The sequence below is a fragment of the Urocampus carinirostris genome, chromosome 16 (assembly GCF_059441175.1).
Source record: "Urocampus carinirostris isolate Australia breed hairy pipefish chromosome 16, RoL_Ucar_1.0, whole genome shotgun sequence".
Lineage (NCBI taxonomy): Eukaryota > Metazoa > Chordata > Actinopteri > Syngnathiformes > Syngnathidae > Urocampus > Urocampus carinirostris.
Genome location: NC_142364.1, coordinates 34,223,163 through 34,245,410, shown reverse-complemented (window position 1 = coordinate 34,245,410; position 22,248 = coordinate 34,223,163). Strand labels below are relative to the sequence as shown.

General features: G+C 38.3%; 1 protein-coding gene across 3 annotated transcripts in view; it reads right to left on the bottom strand.

Annotated features, from left to right (window-relative positions):
* Window positions 1-22,248, bottom strand: part of dcc (DCC netrin 1 receptor) — a 409,358-nt gene that overhangs the window by 53,180 nt on the left and 333,930 nt on the right. For all 3 annotated transcript variants that reach the window (XM_088355706.1, XM_088355707.1, XM_088355708.1), the window contains exons 23-27: window positions 20,721-20,883; window positions 19,075-19,298; window positions 18,849-18,965; window positions 10,347-10,496; window positions 4,300-4,608 (exon numbers count right to left, since the gene is read on the bottom strand). In XM_088355706.1, the coding sequence (XP_088211832.1) occupies window positions 4,300-4,608; window positions 10,347-10,496; window positions 18,849-18,965; window positions 19,075-19,298; window positions 20,721-20,883 (963 nt within the window). The remainder of the gene's footprint in view (window positions 1-4,299; window positions 4,609-10,346; window positions 10,497-18,848; window positions 18,966-19,074; window positions 19,299-20,720; window positions 20,884-22,248) is intronic.

Below are 22,248 nucleotides of genomic sequence, written 5' to 3'. Positions count from 1 at the left end.
ACTGAATTTTTGACTGTATCCTGAAACCCCTTTGAAACGAGAGGCAATATTTTCCCCTCCAGTTACTTTGTAAACTGAAACCTTTGCATGTAGAGATAATTGTAAGTAGAGGTACCACAGTATTTATATTTGGGACCACTAGACTTATTTACATAATGTTGTTGGAATCTATTCCAAATGATTATTCTGGTCACTCTATTGTCTCCAATATATGAACAAGTAGTATTGTATTTGGGGTTAAATTAAAATGCTCACAGCCGCCTCTTTTTTCTGTCTAGCTGATGATATTATTTATGCACATCTGAGAGAGCAAGTGTCCACTATTTTATTTTGTTGTGCGGTTGGGTTTTGGAACAACATAATCATTCACTTTTTCTCTAGATTGCATGGAATAAATGGTGGCTATAGTGAAGCAGACATTTTTATTGCTATTTTTCTAATACATTGTCATCTTGAAAAGAGATCCACTCTACTTGGATTATCTCGGAAACACATATTATGCACTGCCTGCTCTTTTTAAGTATAGTTCAGTATTTGAGTTGCTTTTGAAAAAGGAAATGGTCCATATTGTCTATTGAGATGATTTACAATTCCTCTAATATGTTTTTTCTAAAGTTAGGAAGAGTGTCTATTACACGAGTCTTGAATGGTTTTTAAAAGGGACCTATTCAGTGGAATCAACTTTAGAGCTTTCAGACATTTTAAATTAACTTTTAATTTGATCTTTAGTATGTATTTCACACTCAGTAAAAACAAACCATATGTTTACTGGTGTAGTGTTAAAATACATTCTCTCTATGTTAAATTAACACTGGTTAGTTTAAAATCAAGATATACAGGATTATATGTCTATGCTTTTCTGACTACCACGTCTTTACAACAGTCCAATTAGGCAGTCAAAAAAATATATTGTTTTTTTTTTACCAAGGGAGTCTTTCACCTCAGGATAAATATAAACTGGAGTAAAAACAAATGCGCTGGCTCAGTGTAGCTTTATTCCGCCTTGTTAGGAGACCTTCTGTGGGCTCCAAAGGTGGGTGGGGGTTGATGTAGGTATCGGAGCGCCCAGGAGGGTTGTGGGCTGCTGGAGGCCTTTGATGGCCGTTCATGGGGTCTTAAGAGCTGCTGAGAAACGCCGTAGGCTTACTTTTTCTGAGCAAAAGGTTCCTCAGAGCTAAAAATCAATGTTAATCTGAGGCCACCTGGGTGTGTAAACATAACTATAATGGAAGTGCATGCCCACACACAGCAGAATACACAAAGACCATGCATCTGTGCCTTCACACGCGTACAGTGATTATTTAGTTTTCTGCTTACATTGCTGTAGGTGGAAAGAAAGTGAAAAAGATAGAATTATTGTACTGCACTGCAAAACATGCATTCTTGTCCAATCACACATCATTTGGCTTGTTTTAGGAATTCTTTTCCAATTTCTCAAAATAAGAATACATTCAATTTGCAAGGTGATCCAATGTTGCAAAGGTTTTGCCAAATTTAAGTACAGAGGATTCACTACGTATGAGATAAATTCATTCCCTGCTCGAGCTTGTATCAAGAAATTCTCATGTCTCAGATTTTCCTCATAAGAATTAACTGAAAACTAATGACTCTTTTCCTGTCCTCCCAAAATCATCTATGTTAACCACAAATAGCTATACAACACATTTTCATGAACACACTCCATACAAAGAAAATAAAAAAGGCAAAAAACACAAGCTGCTGGTTCATTTTCAAACATGATTCAAAATGTAATAATAATACCACAACAGTCTACAGCTTGTTTTCGTATTTCTAGGATTTCAGAAGCCTTTTTGTAGGATTGTTGCAATAAAAGTTTAATGTGGACTAAGTCAAAGGTGCAATAAGTTGTTGTTATTAGGGACAGTCAATACAATTTTTTTTCAAACTGATGCCTAATCTAGCATTGACATCAATACCAGTGCAGCATAACAATCCTATTACAATGTAAAATTCTCTCTATTATGCAAAAATTGCAGTTATTTTAAAGAAACCGATTATTTTGAAAAAAAATTAAATCCTAACATATTTTTTTTTCAGAAATTTACATTTATCTGATTTAAATTTACCATTAGTAGAAGTTATTATTAAGTGAAGGCACCATAACTGGGATCAGCTACTATTGCAAGTACCAATACAGGCATCACCACTCTACAGTTGAGAATTAAAAAGAACATTGACATTTTAAGTTGCTCCGTTTTAGCATTTTGTTACAGGGAAAATTCCCAATACACAATCACAATTCTTCCTTTCAGTATTTTTTTGTATTTTAATTTTTTTTACAAACATTTAGTCCAGGTCACAGTATAATCCCTTAGCAGGAGCTAGTGGCTCACTGGCTATGCTCTGTGCATGCATTAGTGTGGGCAAATGATTAATTGCATTTGCAAAACATTGCTATGTGCAAAAAACGCAGACCTCAAAAAGTGCGATTATATAGCAATTGGTATAGAAATACTGGTGAGAAAACAGCAAGGTCACGCCCTTTCAACTTATAAGATTGTGAGTACCTTTATCATAATATTCTGTAGTAAATAATATCTGATATGGTTTAGAATAAATACAGTATACATACAGTAATATATATATATATATATATATATATATATATATATATATATATATATATATATATATATATATATATATATATATATATATATATATATATATATATATATATATATATATATATATGATTGCTGGGATGGGCTCCAGCCCCCCGCGACCCTACTGAGGATAAGCGGTACGGCTAATGAGATGAGATGAGATATATATATGCCCGATGATTGCTGGGATGGGCTCCAGCACCCCCGCGACCCTACTGAGGATAAGCGGTACGGCTGATGAGATGAGATGAGATATATATATATGGTATACTTTCAATTCTCATCCTCCTCGATCCAAGTTCCGCCTTTGACACTATTTCCCATTACACCGTTCAGACTCTCTTTATTTGGCCTATCCCACACCCCTCTCCAGTGGTTCCACTCGTACCTCACTGGCCGCTCTCAATTTATTCAACTCAAGTCCTTCTCCTCTGACCCCTCTCCAGTCCTTCAGGTGTAACCCAGGGCTCTGTTCTCGGACCCGTTCTTTAACCTTTAACAAACCTACTCCCCCTAGGCCATATCATCAGGAAATTTAATATTTTCTTCCACTGCTTCATGGATGACACCCAGCTTTACCCTTTCTGCAAACCCAACTCCCAACTTGATACTCCCACCACCAGACCTCAACTCCTGCCTTTCTGAAATGAAATCATGGTTCACCGTTAATGTCCTAATACTAAACAGCAATAAAACGGAACTACTACTCATAGGCACCAAATCCAACCTCTCTACATTTGACTCTTTCTCTCTTTCTGTTGACAGTTCCTCAGTTTTTCCCTTTCTCTGGGCAAGAGTCTGGGTGTCTTCCTCGACCACACACTCTCCTTTCACTCTCATATAAATAACATCACCCGGTCAGCCTACTTTCACCTACGCTCCATCAACCGTCTCCACAATAACATTACCTTCCACACAACTGCCATCCTCGTTCATAGCCCTGTCACCTCACGCCTCGAGCACTGCAGTTCCCTCCTCTGAGGTTTACCTTACAAGTCCCTCCTCAAACTTCAGCTGGTGCATAACTGTGCTGCACGCATCGTCACCAAAAAACCCTCTCGCCATCACATCACCCCTGTCCTTCAGAAACTCCACTGGCAACTAGAATCAATTACAAAATCTTGCTCCTACATGGCCATTCATAACCTTACCCCTCCCTACCTCTCCAACCTCCTTCACACTGCCATGCCATCCTGCACCCTCAGATCACCTTTCTCCCTCAATCTCACTATACCCGCTGCCCGCCTCAGCTCCATGAGGAGCAGAGCTTTCAGCTGCTCTGCCCCAAGCTCTGGAACTCATTGCCGCCTGACCTCCGGAATTCTGGGACCCTGTCCACATTCAAATCCGGCCTCAAAACTCACCTCTTCGGACTTGCCTTTTCTTGACCATCTGTCTCACATACCGCCCCCTTTTAACTCTACTGTGTTTTATTTGCTATGAGTATGTAGACTGCTCTAAAAGAAGAATTTGGGAGCTGCTTCCATCAATTGCAAAACAAGTCAGCTGAGTTCCCTTCTCAGTGGCGTACAATGACGCCGAGACTCCTTGTAACTGTCTTTTGAAAATGCTATAAAATAAAAAAGGTCTTATATTGTGATCACATCCATCCAACCTTTATGTACAAAAAGTTGTTTTGTAAGATATAATTGATAAGTTAAATTTTACTTACAGGACTGCGGCAGCATTGAAGTGTACACCTTGGGGTCGATGGTGCTCATGGGAGGCGGCAGCAGTGGATTTGTGAAGCTTCTCAGCGGGTGAGTTGGTCGCACACACGCTGTTGGTATACTTCGACTCACACCTGCCTGGGAATCATCCGATGACACAGAGGTAGTGGCGACGGGGACCCCGAGAACCTGTCCGATCCCCGGAGAGTGCTCCCCGCTGCTCACGGAAGAACTGGGAAGAAGGGGGGTAGGCTGTGGTGGCGGAGACTGTTGTTGCAGCAGGGGATTGGTGGACGTGTCTGTGGAGATGACTGTGGAGGAGGTAGATGGAACAATATACATTGATTAAGATGGGGAATGGAAAAATATTGTCAGGCGTGCAAAACATTGAAAATCATATTTCAGAATGGATAGAATTTTCTTTCATTCATTTTCAAACCACTTATCCTCACTAGTTCTAAAAATTACAGCCTGTTAATAACATCATAGTAAAAACATGAAATACAGAAAAACGTACCAAACCAGTAACCCTCCTCACTAACAAGTAACCAAAAAACAAAGATCTCCAGCTTCAAAAGGTATGTGACCCCTGGTATAAACAGTCTATGCAAGTTTTGAGTTTTTCTTTGCCCTGCGTGTGCGTTTTAGTTTAGGGGATGGTGTAATAATTATCTGTGGTTTGCAATAATCTGTGGTCTGTGCAGCCCTTTGAGACCTCTTGTGATTAAGGGCTATACAAATAAACATGACTTGTCTTGACTTGACTAGGATCCCATCCCAGCTGACATCAGGCAGAGAGAGGGGAACACCCTGAACCATTTGGATATATTTGTGAGTGCCAGGTCCATGTGTTACCTATGACTGACTGGCAACGCATGGACATACCACTCACACACTCATCCATACCTCGGGACAATTTATCAACCACATGACACAAATTTTTCAGTATTAAAATCGAGAGCAATTTCCTTTAATCATCACAACATTTCGTTGCACAGAGAGCACAACTACTTTTTTTTTCACTGTGTCTCCGTTCATTTTAATCGCTAAACTATAGTTTGAAAAATTTTCTTTAAGCCTTTTAACACAGTAGCTGGCATGGAATTCCTCGAAGACTTGGCTCCAAGACTACTTCCTTTGTGAAACAAAACACAAAAAGTTTCAGATAAAGCACCTAGAACAGCCCTTAAACAGTTGTTAAAATGGCATTGCGTTTAAAACTTATGTGTTTGACACTTCAATAAAATTCCTTTCTAAGTTTGGAATTAACATAGCAAAAATTACTTGAAAAGGTGACCTTGATGACATCCCGTTATTCAGAAAGAATCATACTGGTCACATTAGTTATACCTACATTTAATCAATCAATCAATCAATCAATCAATCAATCAATCAATCCTCAAGAAATATGTGATCAGCAGTATTAATGGCTGTAATTATTGGTGGTACTTATACAATCTTTTTAGGTTGTACTTTATGTTAACCAGGGGTCACAAACTCCAGGCCCATGGGGCAAATGCAGGACCATACTTTTAGGCCAGGGGTCTCCAAACTTTTTCAAGATGAAAGCACTTTTTGTTACTAATTAGCACAAAGGACACTCAGTTTAATATGATTTTTTTAAATAACAACTTAGCTAGATGATATGCTAAGTAGCTAAAAAGGTAGCTCGATAAATAGTTAGCAATGAAAACGGGTAAAAAACTAAAAGAGAGCTTGATAGCTATCTAAACAAGTAAAAACCCAACTACATAGCCAGATAGAAAGCTTAAAAGAGGCTAAAGATGGCTAGCTATAATTGAGGCCAATATTTAGCTTTATAACTAACAAAACAAGGAAAATGTTAGCTAGATAGCATCCAGTAAATGTAAAAAGTGAACTAACTAGCTTGCTAAATAGCTAAAAAGGTAGGACAATAGCTACCTACGATGCTAAAAGGGTAGCCAGACAGCTTGCTAAAACAACACAACATATTTTTCCTCGTTCACTTAATAAGACCCAAAAATTGTAATTCCGTTTGTTGTATTTCCTGTAAAACAAACCAATAAAAGATGAATACATGAATTAATTTGATACATGAATGCATTATCATTCAATTCTCTTGATTACTTAAAAATAATGATCAATAATTGATTTTTTTGTCCATGAAGCCCATCACTTGGAAGTTATTTATTTGAATTTGTAAAATAACAAATTATCATGTTATTACTGTTTTGGTATAATGTTATTACAAAGTTGATTAGCAACAATTGGGTTAAAAAGACCAATTAAAAAAACAACAACATTTAACTAGAAAATCATAATGCCCCAGCCCTGGTGAGCTATTTTCAGAACACAACTCTGCTGTCTGTAGGAGGCACCCTGGTCCCTGTGGGCACCACGTTGGAGATCCCTGTTTTTTACTAATCATTATTACGGATTTGATTGACAATTATATTGCAAAGATTTGAATGAATACAAGTGGTTGGCGCACCAGCTTTTGTTTTAATTTTATGTTGCACAATATACTCCTTCCACATGCTTTAAGTGGTCATAGCTGGAAAAGTTGCTAGAAAAGAAAAGGAAAAAAATCGGCAGTCAGGCAATGAAAACATTTCCTGGCCCATGATGATGACTGTGTAATAAGGCCAATTTTGATTCCTCCAGCTATGCTGTTGGATTTATGTGCTCAACTGAGTTCAGTGGCAGCAGCACTATTTGGAGGGCCCACAATTCTCACTTTGGTAAATTATTTCGATCCACACCACTTTTTTAAAAATGTCTGCAACTTTCCGCTATTTCTTTCTTAACTGCCACATTCCTTTTTTGTTGTTGTGGTGCAACGAAGTTTAACAAATAACATACTCTTGCGCTTTTGTACTTCAACAATAGGCACTTTGAATTTGGTCTCTTAGAAACTGTGGTCCTTCTTTGATAATTCAGCCTTCACATTGCATTTATTAACATGGCTCATTTATATGCAAGTAGAGCTGTGCATTGTATATGTTTAATGTGATGAGGGAGATCAAAAAGCACACATTTCAATATGCTACTTGCGAATCCACTCTCTGCTAAGTCTGATTAATTTAGATTTTGTGAATTTTTTGTCTTTTTTGTGGATGAGAACCTTTGGTAGGCATGACTCACCCTTTTTAAGAAATGAGGACACAAGTAAAGAGCTGTGGATGTTACAATAAAATAGTAGCCCAGGCAATTTAAATTTGTTAAACTGGAGATGTCTCTTAGGGAGTAGAGATAGATAAGAGAGGATGCCCAGTACCCTCGTTCCCTCCACTTTAGTCGCCTCTTACGACATGAAGCGGACCACAGTGGGATAATTCTCACACCTCCCAGGGGGAGAGGCCCCCTCACCACAGGACTGAGGAATGAGTGGAAAGGTGTTTTAAAAGGATAGTGGGATGTTTAGACGCGTTCTCAAGGATGGGCAGGGCACGCGTATGATGCGGCAGGGGTAAACTAATGAAAGCTGTCGGGCCCTGCTGTTGAACAGAAAAGTCTGTTGTGTCACCCTGACTCGAGTGACACGGCCGCTTTCTTGTGTCCTGTTTCATCTGGAGGGACGGAAGCATGACCAACTTGGGTGCCGAGGTGCTCAACTTTTTTGGGTGTTTGGACATTTGGGTTGGCCATGGTCCACCAAATTTAGTGTGTGTTTTTTGCGTCTTTTTCCCTTTTTTATTTTTTCAGATTCAGATCTACTTTATTGTCATTCTAGTACACGTGTATACAGAACGAAATGTCGATGCATCTGACCCCCACAGTTTCCTTGAATGTACAGATATAAATAAAGTTGTATTGTAATTGGCTACGTATAGTATTTTACCATAGTGCCGATAGTGCAAGAAGAGTAGCTAACCAGATGTGCAAAATGGGCAGTCAGGTTAACAAGTCAGGTACACAGTAACATTAACACTGTAACAATAACGCTGTAATTACCATAGTGCAGAGAGCAATGTGCAATGAGTGGCAAGCTATAAAAAACTGCCAGTAGTGCAAAAAGTCAGATTAGCAGCCGTTTAGATTTAAGTTAACTATATGTTAGATTGACCATTTAACAGTCTAATGGCCAGGGGGACTAGACTATTGCGGAGCCTGGTGGTCCTGCACCGCGCACTGCAGAACCTCTTCCCAGAGGCTAGCAGAGTGAACAGTCCATGATGGGGGTGAGAGGGGTCCCCGGTAATGTTCTTAGCATGGGATAGGCAGCGCTTCTGGCCAATGTCCTGAATGGAGGGAAGTGTAGTCCCGATTATTTTCTCTGCTGTCCTCGTTACCCTCCTCACACTACCCCAGTCGGTAGCGCTGCAGCCTCCACACCACACAGAGATACAGCTGGTCAGGATACTCTCTATGGTGCCCCTGTAGAATGTGATGAGGGAGGGTGTTTGTCTTGCTGTCGGTCACCCATCTCGAGGGATATGACCAGGGTAGATAGATAGATAGAAACTGGAGATGTGGGATGTTTGGACGCATTCTAAGGGATGGGCAGGGCACCTGTATGATGCGGCAGGGGTAAACCAGTGAAAGCTGTCAGGCCCTGCTGTTGAACAGAAAAGTTTTGCGTCACCCTGACCCTAATGACACGGCCGCTTTCTTGTGTCCCGTTTCATCTGGAGGGATGAGAGCATGACCAACTTGGGTGCCGAGGTGCCTAACTTGTTTGGGTGTTTGCGAATTTGGGTTGGCTGTGGTCAAAACATTTTTGTGTGTGTTTTTTTCTACTTTTTCCTTTTTTTTATTTTCTATGCTTTTGTATGTGTTTGTCTTGCTGTCGGTCAGCCCTATCCAGGGATATGACCAGGGTAGATAGATAGAAACTGGAGATTATTTAAAAAAACATTACCATTAATTTATATTACGAATCAAATCAATCTCGTGTGGGAAGCATATTATAGCTCCTGGAGTTTCCTTTTTTCCTTTCTACTTAACCAGCTACCATTGTTTTCTGATTCTGTAGGAGGTTATGAATCATACCAGCTGTTACATTCTGCGTGAAGGTCAGATGAGTACACTTTATCACTTCGAAGTATCAGTGACATCAAACGACCTTCAACATTGTGTTTTATTAAAACTCCCAAACCAGCAAAATTGCCCCTGAATCATTTAGTTTAAGTACCGTTTTGTGTTCCCCATGATAAGCGCATTTAGTTACCAGTGATCAGTCCTCCCTAGATGTCAGCTTAAATTACTGCTCCATCCTGCCTTGTTTTGTGCTCCACTAAAGTTGCCTCAAAAGAGATAGAAAGCACGATAGGAATGCCTGGAGATATCTGGAGTTCTATACATTAAGAAACGATGCATATATTTAATTTACGTTAGGTTTTACTATTTTGTCTGGGTACATGAACTCAACACAATATAAATGTCTGTCTTCCATTTCAACATAAAATGTACTGTCATGCTCTCTCAAAATACTGTATAGGAGGGAAACAAAAAGACAATCAAATCTAAAATTGTGTGTCAATTCTTACTAACATTTTGAGGGCTTCAAATTTGACGTGGAGCGGATGTAAATTTTGATTGTGAGTCATAGCATATTTGTGTCACTAAAGGGGAAGTCAATCCATATTTTATTGTCTGACAAGGAGATACATTACATTTACCATTCTCAATGCAGTGTTATTGTTGTTGACAAAGGGCTTAAAAGCAGAGTCTTTATGACTTTCTCTCCTTATTTTACTTTATTTTTCTTTTGTATCAAGCTCACAGTGTCAGATTCCTAGATGGCTACTTTCCACAAACCGAAAGGACAATCAATTAATACACATATAAATATTATTATACATATCGCCCACAGTGGTCATGTGTATTTTGTCCCCCACGTACCGTATCATATCTAACACACTCTTGAGGTAATGTGTTATATAGTGCTGAAAGAAACAAAATAAACAGACGCTCGTACCTAACATATATTTTTAGAATTTTTAAATAATACCAACCATAAACTTTCTGCAACCGGGATCATTAAGGTGAATGTGCAAATTTTTAGTTTGCAAAGTTTCTTCAAGAGTTTTGTGTTCAGGAGTTTTTTGGTTTAGTGTGCTTTTACCTTGTGTATATCCTCTGTCCACAGTCAAGCTTGAGAAAGGCATTGGTCTTAAGCTGAATTTAGTGTGGGCAAAACTGCATGAGGGGGAGGGGAGTATGCCAGGATACTGGGAGGAATCAAGTGATGGCACCGGAATGGCACTGACCACCGCTGAAAAGGGTATTAGAAAAAAAGACACATCAATACAAATGGCATAAAGAGAAAAAGCAATATGACATACAGTAATCCCTCGGTTATCGCGGTTAATGGGGACCAAAACCACCCGCGAAAAGTGAAAATCCGCAAAGTAGCGACACCCCTTCAAAAATGCTTGAAAAAAATATATACATTTTTAAAATTTTTTATTTTATTATTATTATTTTTTAGACCCGCGAAGCTCTGAATCCACAAACGTGAACCGCGAAGTAGCGAGGTCTCACACTAATAACAAAAATAATAGATTTTACAGAAAATTAAAAGAAGCCTTCTTTTCTCTGAATTTGTATCAGCTAAAGCTCAAAATACTGAGATTCACCATATACCCAGTTACAGTGAACTCCTATTTATAGCAATTGGCGTAATTTCATATTGTGTGAGGCAAAATCCTTAAGGAAAGTTCAATGAAACATATTTTTCACTCCGGGAATTGAAAAAAATCGTAAGCGATACCTTTTTAAACATTTTTTTTCTAACTTTTCCCCAAGATACAATTAGCACGATACCATTTCCAGCTCTTATAGCAAACATAAAAAGCATTGTATCATTTGAATAAGGGATTACTTTTCTTCTTCCGCATACTGGGTTTGGTGCAATGTTAGGTTTGAAGCCATGTAAGGATTTATCAGGTTTGAAATGCAGTAAAGATATACTAAGTGCTTTAAGTAACCAATCCCAAAAACAATGCAGTGTACACAAATATAATGTGAAAAAAGTTTGAAATGATCATGACCTAAAAGCTTATATACTGTAAAGGAAAATAAAAGAAAGTGTATTGCCCTCTGGGTCATATTCCACTAAACTCGGATCAATACGCGTATTGATTTAAAATGCTTGATTATTTGAAAGGAGCAAGGCTGTGATCAGCAGCTTTAAAGTGATTAGTGAGGGCCTGTGTGTATCTTTGTGCACGTTTGCGTATTGTGTTGGCATTTAACGACCACTTCAAAATAAGTTTGATCACAGCAGCAAGATGACCACAGATGAGCAAGGGTCATCGATACCGTTATTGACACAGATTATTGATCAGATTAAATCAGTGGGACAGCTGCTGGTTAATGGAGATTTGTGCATTGAGTGAGGGAAAACCACTGGGGCAGACTGGAAGCGTTAAACATGGAACACAAAATGTGACAGCAGCTGGAAACAAAGCAACACCGGGACTTAGAATTCATCTCATCTCATTAGCCTTACCGCTTATCCTCAGTAGGGTCGCGGGGGTGCTGGAGCCCATCCCAGCAATCATCGGGCAGTGGGCAGGGGACACCCTGAACTGGTTGCCAGCCAATCGCAGGGCACACGGGGACAGACAACTCACTCGCTCATTCACACCTAGGGACAATTTGGACCGGCCAATTCACCTGAAATGCATGTTTTTGGAATGTGGGAGGAAACTGGAGTGCCCGGAGGAAACCCACGCAAGCACGGGGAGAACATACAAACTCCGCACAGGAAGTCTGGAGCTGGATTTGAACCCACGCAGGAGGTTCCCAAGACATGAACTGTGCCGCACACGCGCTAACCACTGTGCCGCCGTGTTGCCCGGACTTATCTAGTTAAAATTTATCAAGTGCTAGTATAGCACGGTTCTCCAGTGGTACTTTACGTTTTCATTTGAAAAGACTGGGTTTGTCACTTTCATAAGGTTGCATTAACTGTCTTACCTTTTACTGTTCTCATCAAGGCACTATTTACATAAGTGATAAATGTATTCTGTTTTTACTATTGGACACCTGCAAAGGAGATTTTGAGTGTCTAATAAATCTTACATTTACCAATAAGTCACCTTGTTACTTGCATAAATTTGTCAGCTAAGAGGAGCTGAACGGAATTTGAAACTTTTTTTCTCCTGGCTTGTGTCATCATTGCAGCTGCAGTCAGCTTGTTCATATGAGAGTGCATTTCTTTGACGCACTCGAATGAACTCTTCTTCGCTCATCTTTTTGGGGGTTTGGGTTGGTATTTGGACTGGATTTGAAGCATGCCACTTCTTACTTTTACAATTTTCATGCCATACTTACAAAAAAAAAATACCCCCCCAGGAACAAGAATATATATATATATATATATATATATATATATATATATATATATATATATATATATATATATATATATATATATATATATATATATATATATATATATATATATATATATATATATATATATATATACTACTTACAGTATACAAACAGCTAGCTTGGTAAATTACGTTACAAAAACTTAAGTCCCCCATTAATTCATTCATTCCCAAAACAACCAACTGATTGCTCAGATAGAGAAATGTCCTTCCTTAAAAAAGCAGGAAGTTGATTAAAAATTAGACACTGGAGGAGGGAGATTCATGCTGATAAATAGGGAGATCGTAAGCAACACAATCACGAGTGGAATTTTTCAGCTTTGAGTGAGACGGCAAGCAATCCTCAAAGAGCAATATCAAATGGATCATCTGCTCCACAGAGACTGAGACTTCTTCCAGACGGGTGCGAGAAATGAGCTCGCAAGATGCAACGCAGGAACGAAAATCCTGTCAGTGGTAGTCTAAAAGTAAAATTTAGAGTGCTGACTAAAAAAAGGAGGTGAAATTTGCTTTTATAGTCTGCAAAACTGCAAAGATGATGAATGAAAACCTGAACAAGGCCATCACTAGACTTAGGCCTGACTCACTGGTGGATGCATACCGTATTTTCCTGAACATAAGTCGCAGTTGTTTTCAGTTTGGGGGGTCAGACTTGAACTTTGGTGAGACTTATATGTGAAATTATTATCATATTATTATATCATTGAGTTTTCATTTTTCAGACTAAACTGCAAGAGGGCGCTCCAGGCCTGTGATGATAATTTCAACCTCAACTGCCATGTAAAAGCGGAAGGAGGAAACCGCCGCATCGTCCAGGACCTACCAGTAGTTGTTAACCGGTAAATGACACAGAGGATGAAGTTTGGTTCGCATGTTCTTTTTGCTAGAGTTATCTGAATAAGCCTTAGTATGTTACGTCGTTACTGACAAGCCTGTCTAAGATATACATCCACGTGTAACGTTAGTATACCGTGTTCTCTCTCTTTTTTTTAAAATTGCTTTTCAAGATTTTACGTATGTTGGATTTTATCAAATCCATTTCCCTCCAGAATGCAACTTATATTCACTCTGCAACTTATACATGCTTGTTCTTCTTAATTATGCATTTTTTGGGCTGGTGTGACTTATGCCCCAAGAGACTTATAGTCTGGGAAATACAGTACATAAGACTTAACAACTACTCCTTGACAGTAAATGAGAGAAAAAAAACATTCCTCCTTTTCCTATACAGCACATCCTTCGGGATGACATGTGCAAGGTAAAGAGAAACTGACAGCCTCACAGATCAGCATCATGGACATGGACGTTGGTTGAACTATTGTGTCTTTGGGAAAAGCACTTTTGGAAAGACTAAAATATGAAAACAAATTCGGGACAGTGGAATGGACCTTGTAGCTATGGGCTGTCTCTTTGTCACTACAAAACCAGCAATAACAACCTTACACTTCAATAAGTGGTGACCAGTGTCAGAAATCACGCAGTAATTTATAATACATAACGGAACGCCGTTATTCTTTTAGTAACGGGGAAGTCTAACTATTACAATCATTACTATGGTGTTACCATGACTGGCAGTCAAAAGTGGTAGTATATGGATGAAAGCAACACAAAATATTTAAAGAGTTGCTTGGGTGCCGAAACAGACAGCTCTATTAGTGAGCGGAGCCGAAAAAGCCGCTTCTCTAAAAAAGGCGGAAAATTGGGGCAGCATTGACATGGTGACGTAGGTAAAAAGAATAAAGGTCACGAAGCTTCGTAAGCTAACTGTGCAGGCGATATTTAAAGTAAACCACACTTTTCACTCCATATTTTAATGTCCTAGTGATGAAAAATAATACAATAATAATAATATATGTTTTAAAAGCAAATTCCTCCCGCCCCCCCTTCGTAAACGCACCCCACCCCCGCCGCATTTCTTGTGAAAATTCGGACTCTCATGCTCGCTTGTTTTGATTTACACAATTTCGCGCTGACATTAACTTCAAAATGAAGAGAAAACTTTTGTTGTTTTTGCCTGCATGCATCGTAATTCTGTCCGAATTTACTCGTGAATTAATTTAGATATTTTCGAACTGAGCCCTGATTTTTATGCGCAGCATGGCTTTTCTTGTGTGCAGAGAAGTTCTGGGCAGTAGAGGGTACATTCTTTATCAATGTCCAACTGTTGCAGTGTGTCGAATTAACAAGCATCGTAGTGCACTTTTTAGTTTTTATTTGGTGTACATGGAAGCATCCAAACCCAAATATTGCCTGTTGATGTGTAGTCTACTGCTGTAGATGTCAAACTGGGATCATCGGAAGCCCGTAGCATATGCTTCGTGCCAATGACCTCCAGCCATCTTGTCAAATCAAATTTGGGATAAAAAATCACAGAGGACTCACTGCCTCAATCACAAAACCAAAATTGATTTCATGTCCCCGTAAACTAGTGGAAGAGGCCCACAAAAACAGTAGATGCCCTTTACGCAGTGTCAATGTTTATTTTAGTTGGTTCCCGTGACGGAGATGAGACTCGTGTTAGTGTGTTCTAAGCTACCTTGCCAGGCACAGAGTCAGACCAAATAAGTGAAGCAAGGAAGATGATGCAGAACTGCAGGCAGTGACTCAGAATATGCATCATAGTTGGCCTAAAGGTTCATGTCAACGATCTTATCGTGTTAGGTTGCAGCTCGGTGACACCATTGGTAAGATCCTCAGACAGAGAAACTTCTTGTGGTTCAGAAAAATAGGTCAAAATCAGTGTTGTGCACTTTACTTTCAAAAGTTATAAATTATAGTAACTCACTATATCCAAAAAAGTAACTAAATTGCTCTATAATAAAAGTAACCAGTTATCAGAGAAAGGAACTATTTCCGTTACTTTAAATATATGTTGTTGTATTCAAGTCGGTTGAATAGAGTAGATTAGATAGGTAGTTGCGTTATAGAACCTTGAATGAATGAATGCATGAATGAATGAAACTATTTCTAACATGAGAAAAAAAATGAACAAAACAACAAGTCAAAAAACAAAAACAATGTTCAAAGAACATGTCCGAAAAGGAATAGGAAGAAACATATGCTTATCTAATCCCACCCATTCGACTTATATAACAATTGTGTCTTAATGCTACATCTCCTGTGTATTTACATATAACAAAGTCCTCATAAATATACATATTTACACAGGTTCTGTGGATGCAGTCACTTCATCATCATCACCATCACCACCACTATTTTCACTGTCGTGATCATCATCATAATTGCTGTCTCCATACATTTTCAGAATACTATATAGTAAGAGTTAATGATTCTTATTGGTGCTCATTGTGACAACTAACTGTTTTGTGGTGTGTGTTGTCCATCATACAAAGTACCTGCTGCTAGAGGGGGGGCTGCCCCCAAGGAGCAGGACCACCCAGTTCTAAGTGTCCTGATCCGTGCATTAAAAAGTCAAGACATGGGAGGTTGAACCAGATACCTCCGGCACGGAAAGTGACTCTTGTGCAGTGGTGTCTGTTTTGTGTTCTTATTAAATCATATCTCTGTAAGATCGTATCTTCATTTATTCAGTTTTTGTTTAGATTACACCACCATGACACACCTATTTATCTACCTCATTGTTTTGCTTACCTTGTATTGCACCTCACCAGCAATAACTGTATCCTACACTTAAGAGCAACAAATATAAACAATAAACAATAAAATAAAAATGAGCAGTAAACATTATAATGTGAATCTAATAAATTAAATGTAAAAAACATGAAACAAGGAAAGAAAAGAAAAAATACAATCACAAAACCAAATAGAGATAAAAGAAAAAAGGAATAATCTTAACAAAATGATAACTCTACAAAAAAATATAAAATACAAAAAAAAACTTTTTTTTATGCTCAACAAACTTAAAGTCAAAAACACAGAAATGCATATTGACCAGTAATAAGAGAAAAAAGGCATATTGAAGGGAACCAGCTGTTGATCGGTTGGAAGCCAGCTCCCTTCATTCACTTCCAACAGCTGGTTCATAGAGATATTTCTTTTGCGAACGGCACGAGTCAAGTGATATTGAATATAGGGCTCACATTTTGTGCGAATCGTATTTGTCTCTCTTTTGGCGCATTAGTAAATACTCTATTTGTAGGTGCTATCCAACCATGTGGTAGCCGCTATTTTGAATGGTGACATGATCTGAAAACACTAGATGTAAACAACTCGGAGAAAAGCGGAAAACCCCACCGATGAAATCTGCATCATTATTGCGGGGATATGCCACCGTTGGAATTCTGCAGCCAAAGTAAAGCACCACTTTTGACCGTCAGTGACAGTAACAACATTGCGGAAAAGAATAGATTAACCCGTGATTGAAAAAATATACCTAACGGTGTTATTCATAACAGCGTTATTCCCAACACTGGTCATAATGCCCTACAACTTTTAAAACAAATCCACATACAAACAATGCGAACATACTGTACTGATGGCCATCGTAAGTGGAACCCTTATTTCCATCATATCATTGTCTGTTTACAGTACCATATACTGGACTGTCTCAGAAAATTAGAATATTGTGATAAATTTCTTTATTTTCTGTAATGCAATTAAAAAAACAAAGATGTCATACATTCTGGATTCATTACACATCAACTGAACTATTTCAAGCCTTTTATTATTTGAATATTGCTGATTTTGGCTTACAGCTGAAAAAAACTCAAAAATCCTTTCTCAAAATATTAGAATACTTCCTCAGACCAAGTAAAAAAATAATTGTATAACAGCAAAACTAAATCAAACATTTGAAAATGTCCATTGATGCACTCAGTACTTGGTTGGGAATCCTTTTGGACGGATTACTGCATCAATCCGGCGTGGCATGGAGGCAATCAGCCTGTGGCATTGCTGAGGTGTTATTGATGCCCAGGATGCTTCGATAGCGGCCTTCAGCTCATTTGCATTTGTAGGTCTGGTGTCTTTCATCTTCTTCTTAACTATACCCCACAAATTCTCGATGGGGTTCAGGTCAGGGGAATTAGCAGGCCAATCAAGGACAGTGATGCCATGGTCAGTGCACCAGTTACTGGTGGTTTTGGCACTGTGGGCAGGTGCCAGATCATGCTGGAAAATGAAATCCTCATCTCCATAGAGCTTTTCAGCAGATGGAAGCATGTAGTGCTCTAAAATCTCTTGGTACACAGTTGCATTTACTCTGGACTTGATGAAACACAGTGGACCAACACCAGCAGCTGACATGGCTCCCCAAACCATTGCTGACTGTGGGAACTTCACACTGGATTTCAAGCAACTTGGATTTTGCTCCAAATGACTTCAAAATGAAATGCAAAACGTGCTTTCGTCTGAAAAGAGGACTTTGGACCACTCTACAACTGTCCAGTGCTTCTTCTCCATAGCCCAAGTCAGACGCTTCTTCCGTTGTCTTGAGTTCAGAAGTGGCTTGACCATGGGAATACGGCTATTGCAGCCCATTTCCCGGACACGTCTGTGAACTGTGGCTTTTGATACCTGGACTCCAGCTTCAGCCCACTGTCTTTGAAGCTCCCCCAAATTCTGGAAGCGGCTCTTCTTCACAATTTTGTTAAGGCTGCGGTCATCTCTCTTGGTTGTGCAGCGTTTCCGGCCACATTTTTCCCTTCCAACAGACTTTTTGTGGATATGCTTTGAAACTGCACTCTGTGAACAGCCTGCTCTTTGAGAAATTTCTTTTTGTGTCTTACCCTCCTGATGGAGGGTATCAATGATGGTCCTCTGGACAGCAGTCAGATCAGCAGTCTTCCCCATACTTGTGATTTAGTTTACTGAACCAAACTGAGTGTTTTTAAGGCTCAGGAAACCCTCGCAAGGTGTTTCGAGTTAATTAGATGATTCAGGTGATTAGTTGAATAGCCTACTTGTATACTTTTTCATCATATTATAATATTTTGAGATAGGATTTTTGAGTTTTCTTAAGCTGTAAGCCAAATTCAGCAATATTAAAATAATAAAAGGCTTGAAATAGTTCAGTTGATGTGTAATGAATCCAGAATGTATGACATTTTTGTTTTTTTAATTGCATTACAGAAAATAAAGAACTTTATCACAATATTCTAATTTTCTGAGACAGTCCAGTATATACTCGAATACAAGCCTAGATCGCAAAAGCCGAACCCCTCAAACAGGCATTCACTTGTAGTAAATTTGATCTTCGATTTAGATTACTAACCGTAACATATTAGCTAAAATCCAATTCTTACGTGTGTTGCTTGGTTGCGAATCCATTGGAATCATCATTTTACCCCGCGTTCCTCTTCTAGCAGCCAAAGATCTTTCTAGAGTGGAAATACAACTTGAAGCTTCATCACCGTCTGCTCCTGGAGAAAAAAAAGATGTAAAAAGTGCATTTATTTATTTCTTATTTTTTTTAGAATAATGGCTAGAAATACGACAGGTGCAATTTGTAAAAGACATGTAACATTGTACCTGAGTGGCTACTCTTGCTGCCCATCTGGCTTTCTGATTGACTGTGGGTAACCTGAGGAAGGTCCTGGCAGGATTGGATGGGGGAATTGTGCCCAGACGGGGCCACACTGGCAGCTTTCTCAATGTTTTTCATCTCCATCTCCTCATGATGGATCCAGAGATCAGGAGGTCGTAGGTCTTTCTGGCTGCCCTTCCTTTTATTAGCACTATGGCTTGCTCTTTTTCTGGAAATTATAAAAACAAACAAACAAATCCTACTAAAATGTAATTCTGATAATTAGATCTATTGTGTTTGTTTATGTATAACCTTGAATATTAGTGCAAGGATTGATCAGTCAAACAGTGTTGCTGACCATAATTAGAAAATATCGTATGCAATGGGAGTCGAATCCAAGTTGTGGAAGAGAATATCCCGACACTTATCCACTGGGCCACCTGTGGTAAAGATGATCCATAAAAAGCCATTAGATTTTATCTCATTATCACACTATTTTACTCACGGTGCCAGAAATACTTATTTGCATAGTGCATTTCGTTCTGTATAATGATTGGTTAAACAATCCCTACACTTCTTCACCTGTGTGTCGATAATGTTGCAGTTAAGAGTTTGTAAAGTTTTTTGTTGAAAGGTTCTCTATTCATTGGTGAATAAGTGGAGAGATTGTTTAATCAGAATGGATAACAATATCATCTATGCCAATCAAGGTTTCTGACCCCGTGAGTAAAACAAGTGCGATAAAGAGATGAGCTCTATTGCCTTTTTGTATGTCATTGGCACAACTGGTGATCTAGTGTAAAGTGTCTGTGTATTTACCACCATACGAATCATATTGCATACAATTTTAAGCGATGGTATTTGTCTGATTGATGCACAAATACAATAGTATACCACAGGTAGTAACGGAAATTTACAATTGCCGTATGTGTTTAATATATTATCTACTACATTCTACAGTATACAAGGCACCCCGTGGCGTGAGGTACACTTTTCTGGCCAATTTTTATTTTTTAGCTGTGCCTTATAGTCCAGCGATAATAGTTAATAGTCACATTTGTGTTGAATATTTAAACATTTCCTAAAAATGCTGCTGGAGATAGAGCAACCCGTATCAACCAAATCTGCGGGGTATGGTTTCAAAATACTAGTACTGCCATTTGCAGGACAATCTGTCATTCACCAATAACATTTAGTTTATTTTAACAGTTAGCATGCTGTGTCTGTAAATATAAGCAATTCCCTTTTGTGTTTTCATTTTACCCCCACCTTATTAGGTCACAGTCAAAACTGCAATATAAGTATGTGTCTCATTTTAAAATATTTGTTGTCAGATTTTGAGCCCTTTTGCTCAATTAAAAAGAAAGTAACATTTGTCTTCTTTCTGTCCGTTTTCCTTCAGTTTAATGGATGACCTTTTTATTTTGACAAATTGATGAAATAACATTGAAATCAAATCAACAAGAACATTAATAGAAAACAATAACGTTTCAAATCAACCTTTGTGCTGAAACTTAATGTATTTTATTGTTGTTTTTGGAGTCCAAATAAAATACATTATACAAAGCAAACAGGCCTATAATCTGCCATCTGCTGTTTAACGTTCACAGATGTTTGTGTTGACGTCTCAAAAATGAAGTAAATGTCTTACTTGCGCTGCTGGGCAGAGGAACGCCGTGTACACATGAGGGCCACAATAACTACGACCACCACGGTGATGGCCCCCACAGAGACCACAATGATGACCAAAAGGTTACTATTGCTTTGCGGGGTAGCACTGCCGTGTGGTGGATGCATTTGGCCGATGGGAGACTCTGAAGAGAGGAGGGAGGAATATAAATCAATATAAAAAAAAAAAAAATCATGGATAATTTTATGTTGTAGATATTGATTTTGTTACTATGACAAAAACAGTAAGGGGATAATGCATGAAAAATAATAAAAACAAAACATTGGAGAATTTGATAAAATACTAAAGTAATGGTGGTAATGACCAAAATTTGAAATATCATTAGTACTATTATTTTAACTTTTATCCAAGTAGAACAAGAGAAATTATATCCATTTTCTTTAATGGCATATTAGAAATTCTTTCATTTGTATTATTCAAATTAAATACAAAATAAGGGGGAAACACGATTGGAAAAAAAATCCAAAAGAACAAGAACATTCAGTTTTTTATTTTATTTTATCACATTCCCTTTAAGCAATCTTCTCATTTTTAGTTCCTATCATTCACTTGATTTGTCATGTTATTAATTTTTCTCAATAGTTAAACAAAAAGGAAAAAGTTCAAATCAGGAAAAAAAATGCAGGTATTTCAATTATTATTGTTTTATATAAATCACCAACCCCAACCCAACTTAACAAAAGAAATGGAGAGTTAAGAACTATTCATCTGTTAAATGCACACTCTCACAGTATAAAAGGTAGCAAAAGCAAAACACACAAATGTTGGGGGAAAGATGAAAAAGCATAAGATTATATTGCTGAGTAAGATCAAGAGTGTATCAGCAGGAAAACAAAGACTAAAAACATACTGCAATGAGGCGCTGAATTATCGGACAGGAAAAAACAGACACATTAATTATCGGACTGAAAAATACATGACTGAGAGACAGAAGAAAGCGATGGTTTTACCTCATTCGCTCTCTCCCTGAACCTGCCGTCTATCTAAAGTCACTTGTCTCTCCCAATGAAAAGCACAATCCATCACATCTAACAACTGAAGCAAATGGGAGAGCGCTACAACTCTCAGGTCCTGAAGTTTTCATCACTTTCTGCTCTTCAAGTCTTGCTATTGTTCATTTTATTCGACACTTAAAGCAATAACATGTAGTAAATTGATATATTTCTTTGTGTTGTTTTGTGAATTTCGTTTTCGAAAAATTTAAGTTTGCTACCAAGTTGGACAGATTCTAAATGCATGGGCAATGTGTCAGCTGGCACTTTTGTTCAAGCTTTTGCAAAAAATAAAAATGAAAAAAATAAGCAACATTTCCAAGCAGTTGCACGGAAAGTGACTCTGAAAGTGAATGTGGGTGAGTGGATTGCTTTTAGTTATCCAAATTTAAGCCCAGAAAAAAACATTTCAAAAACTAAAAGAACATACAGAGAGTAATCAACACAGTCCAGAAAATAATTTGCTGCTCTCTTCCCAGTCTGAAGGACATTATAAA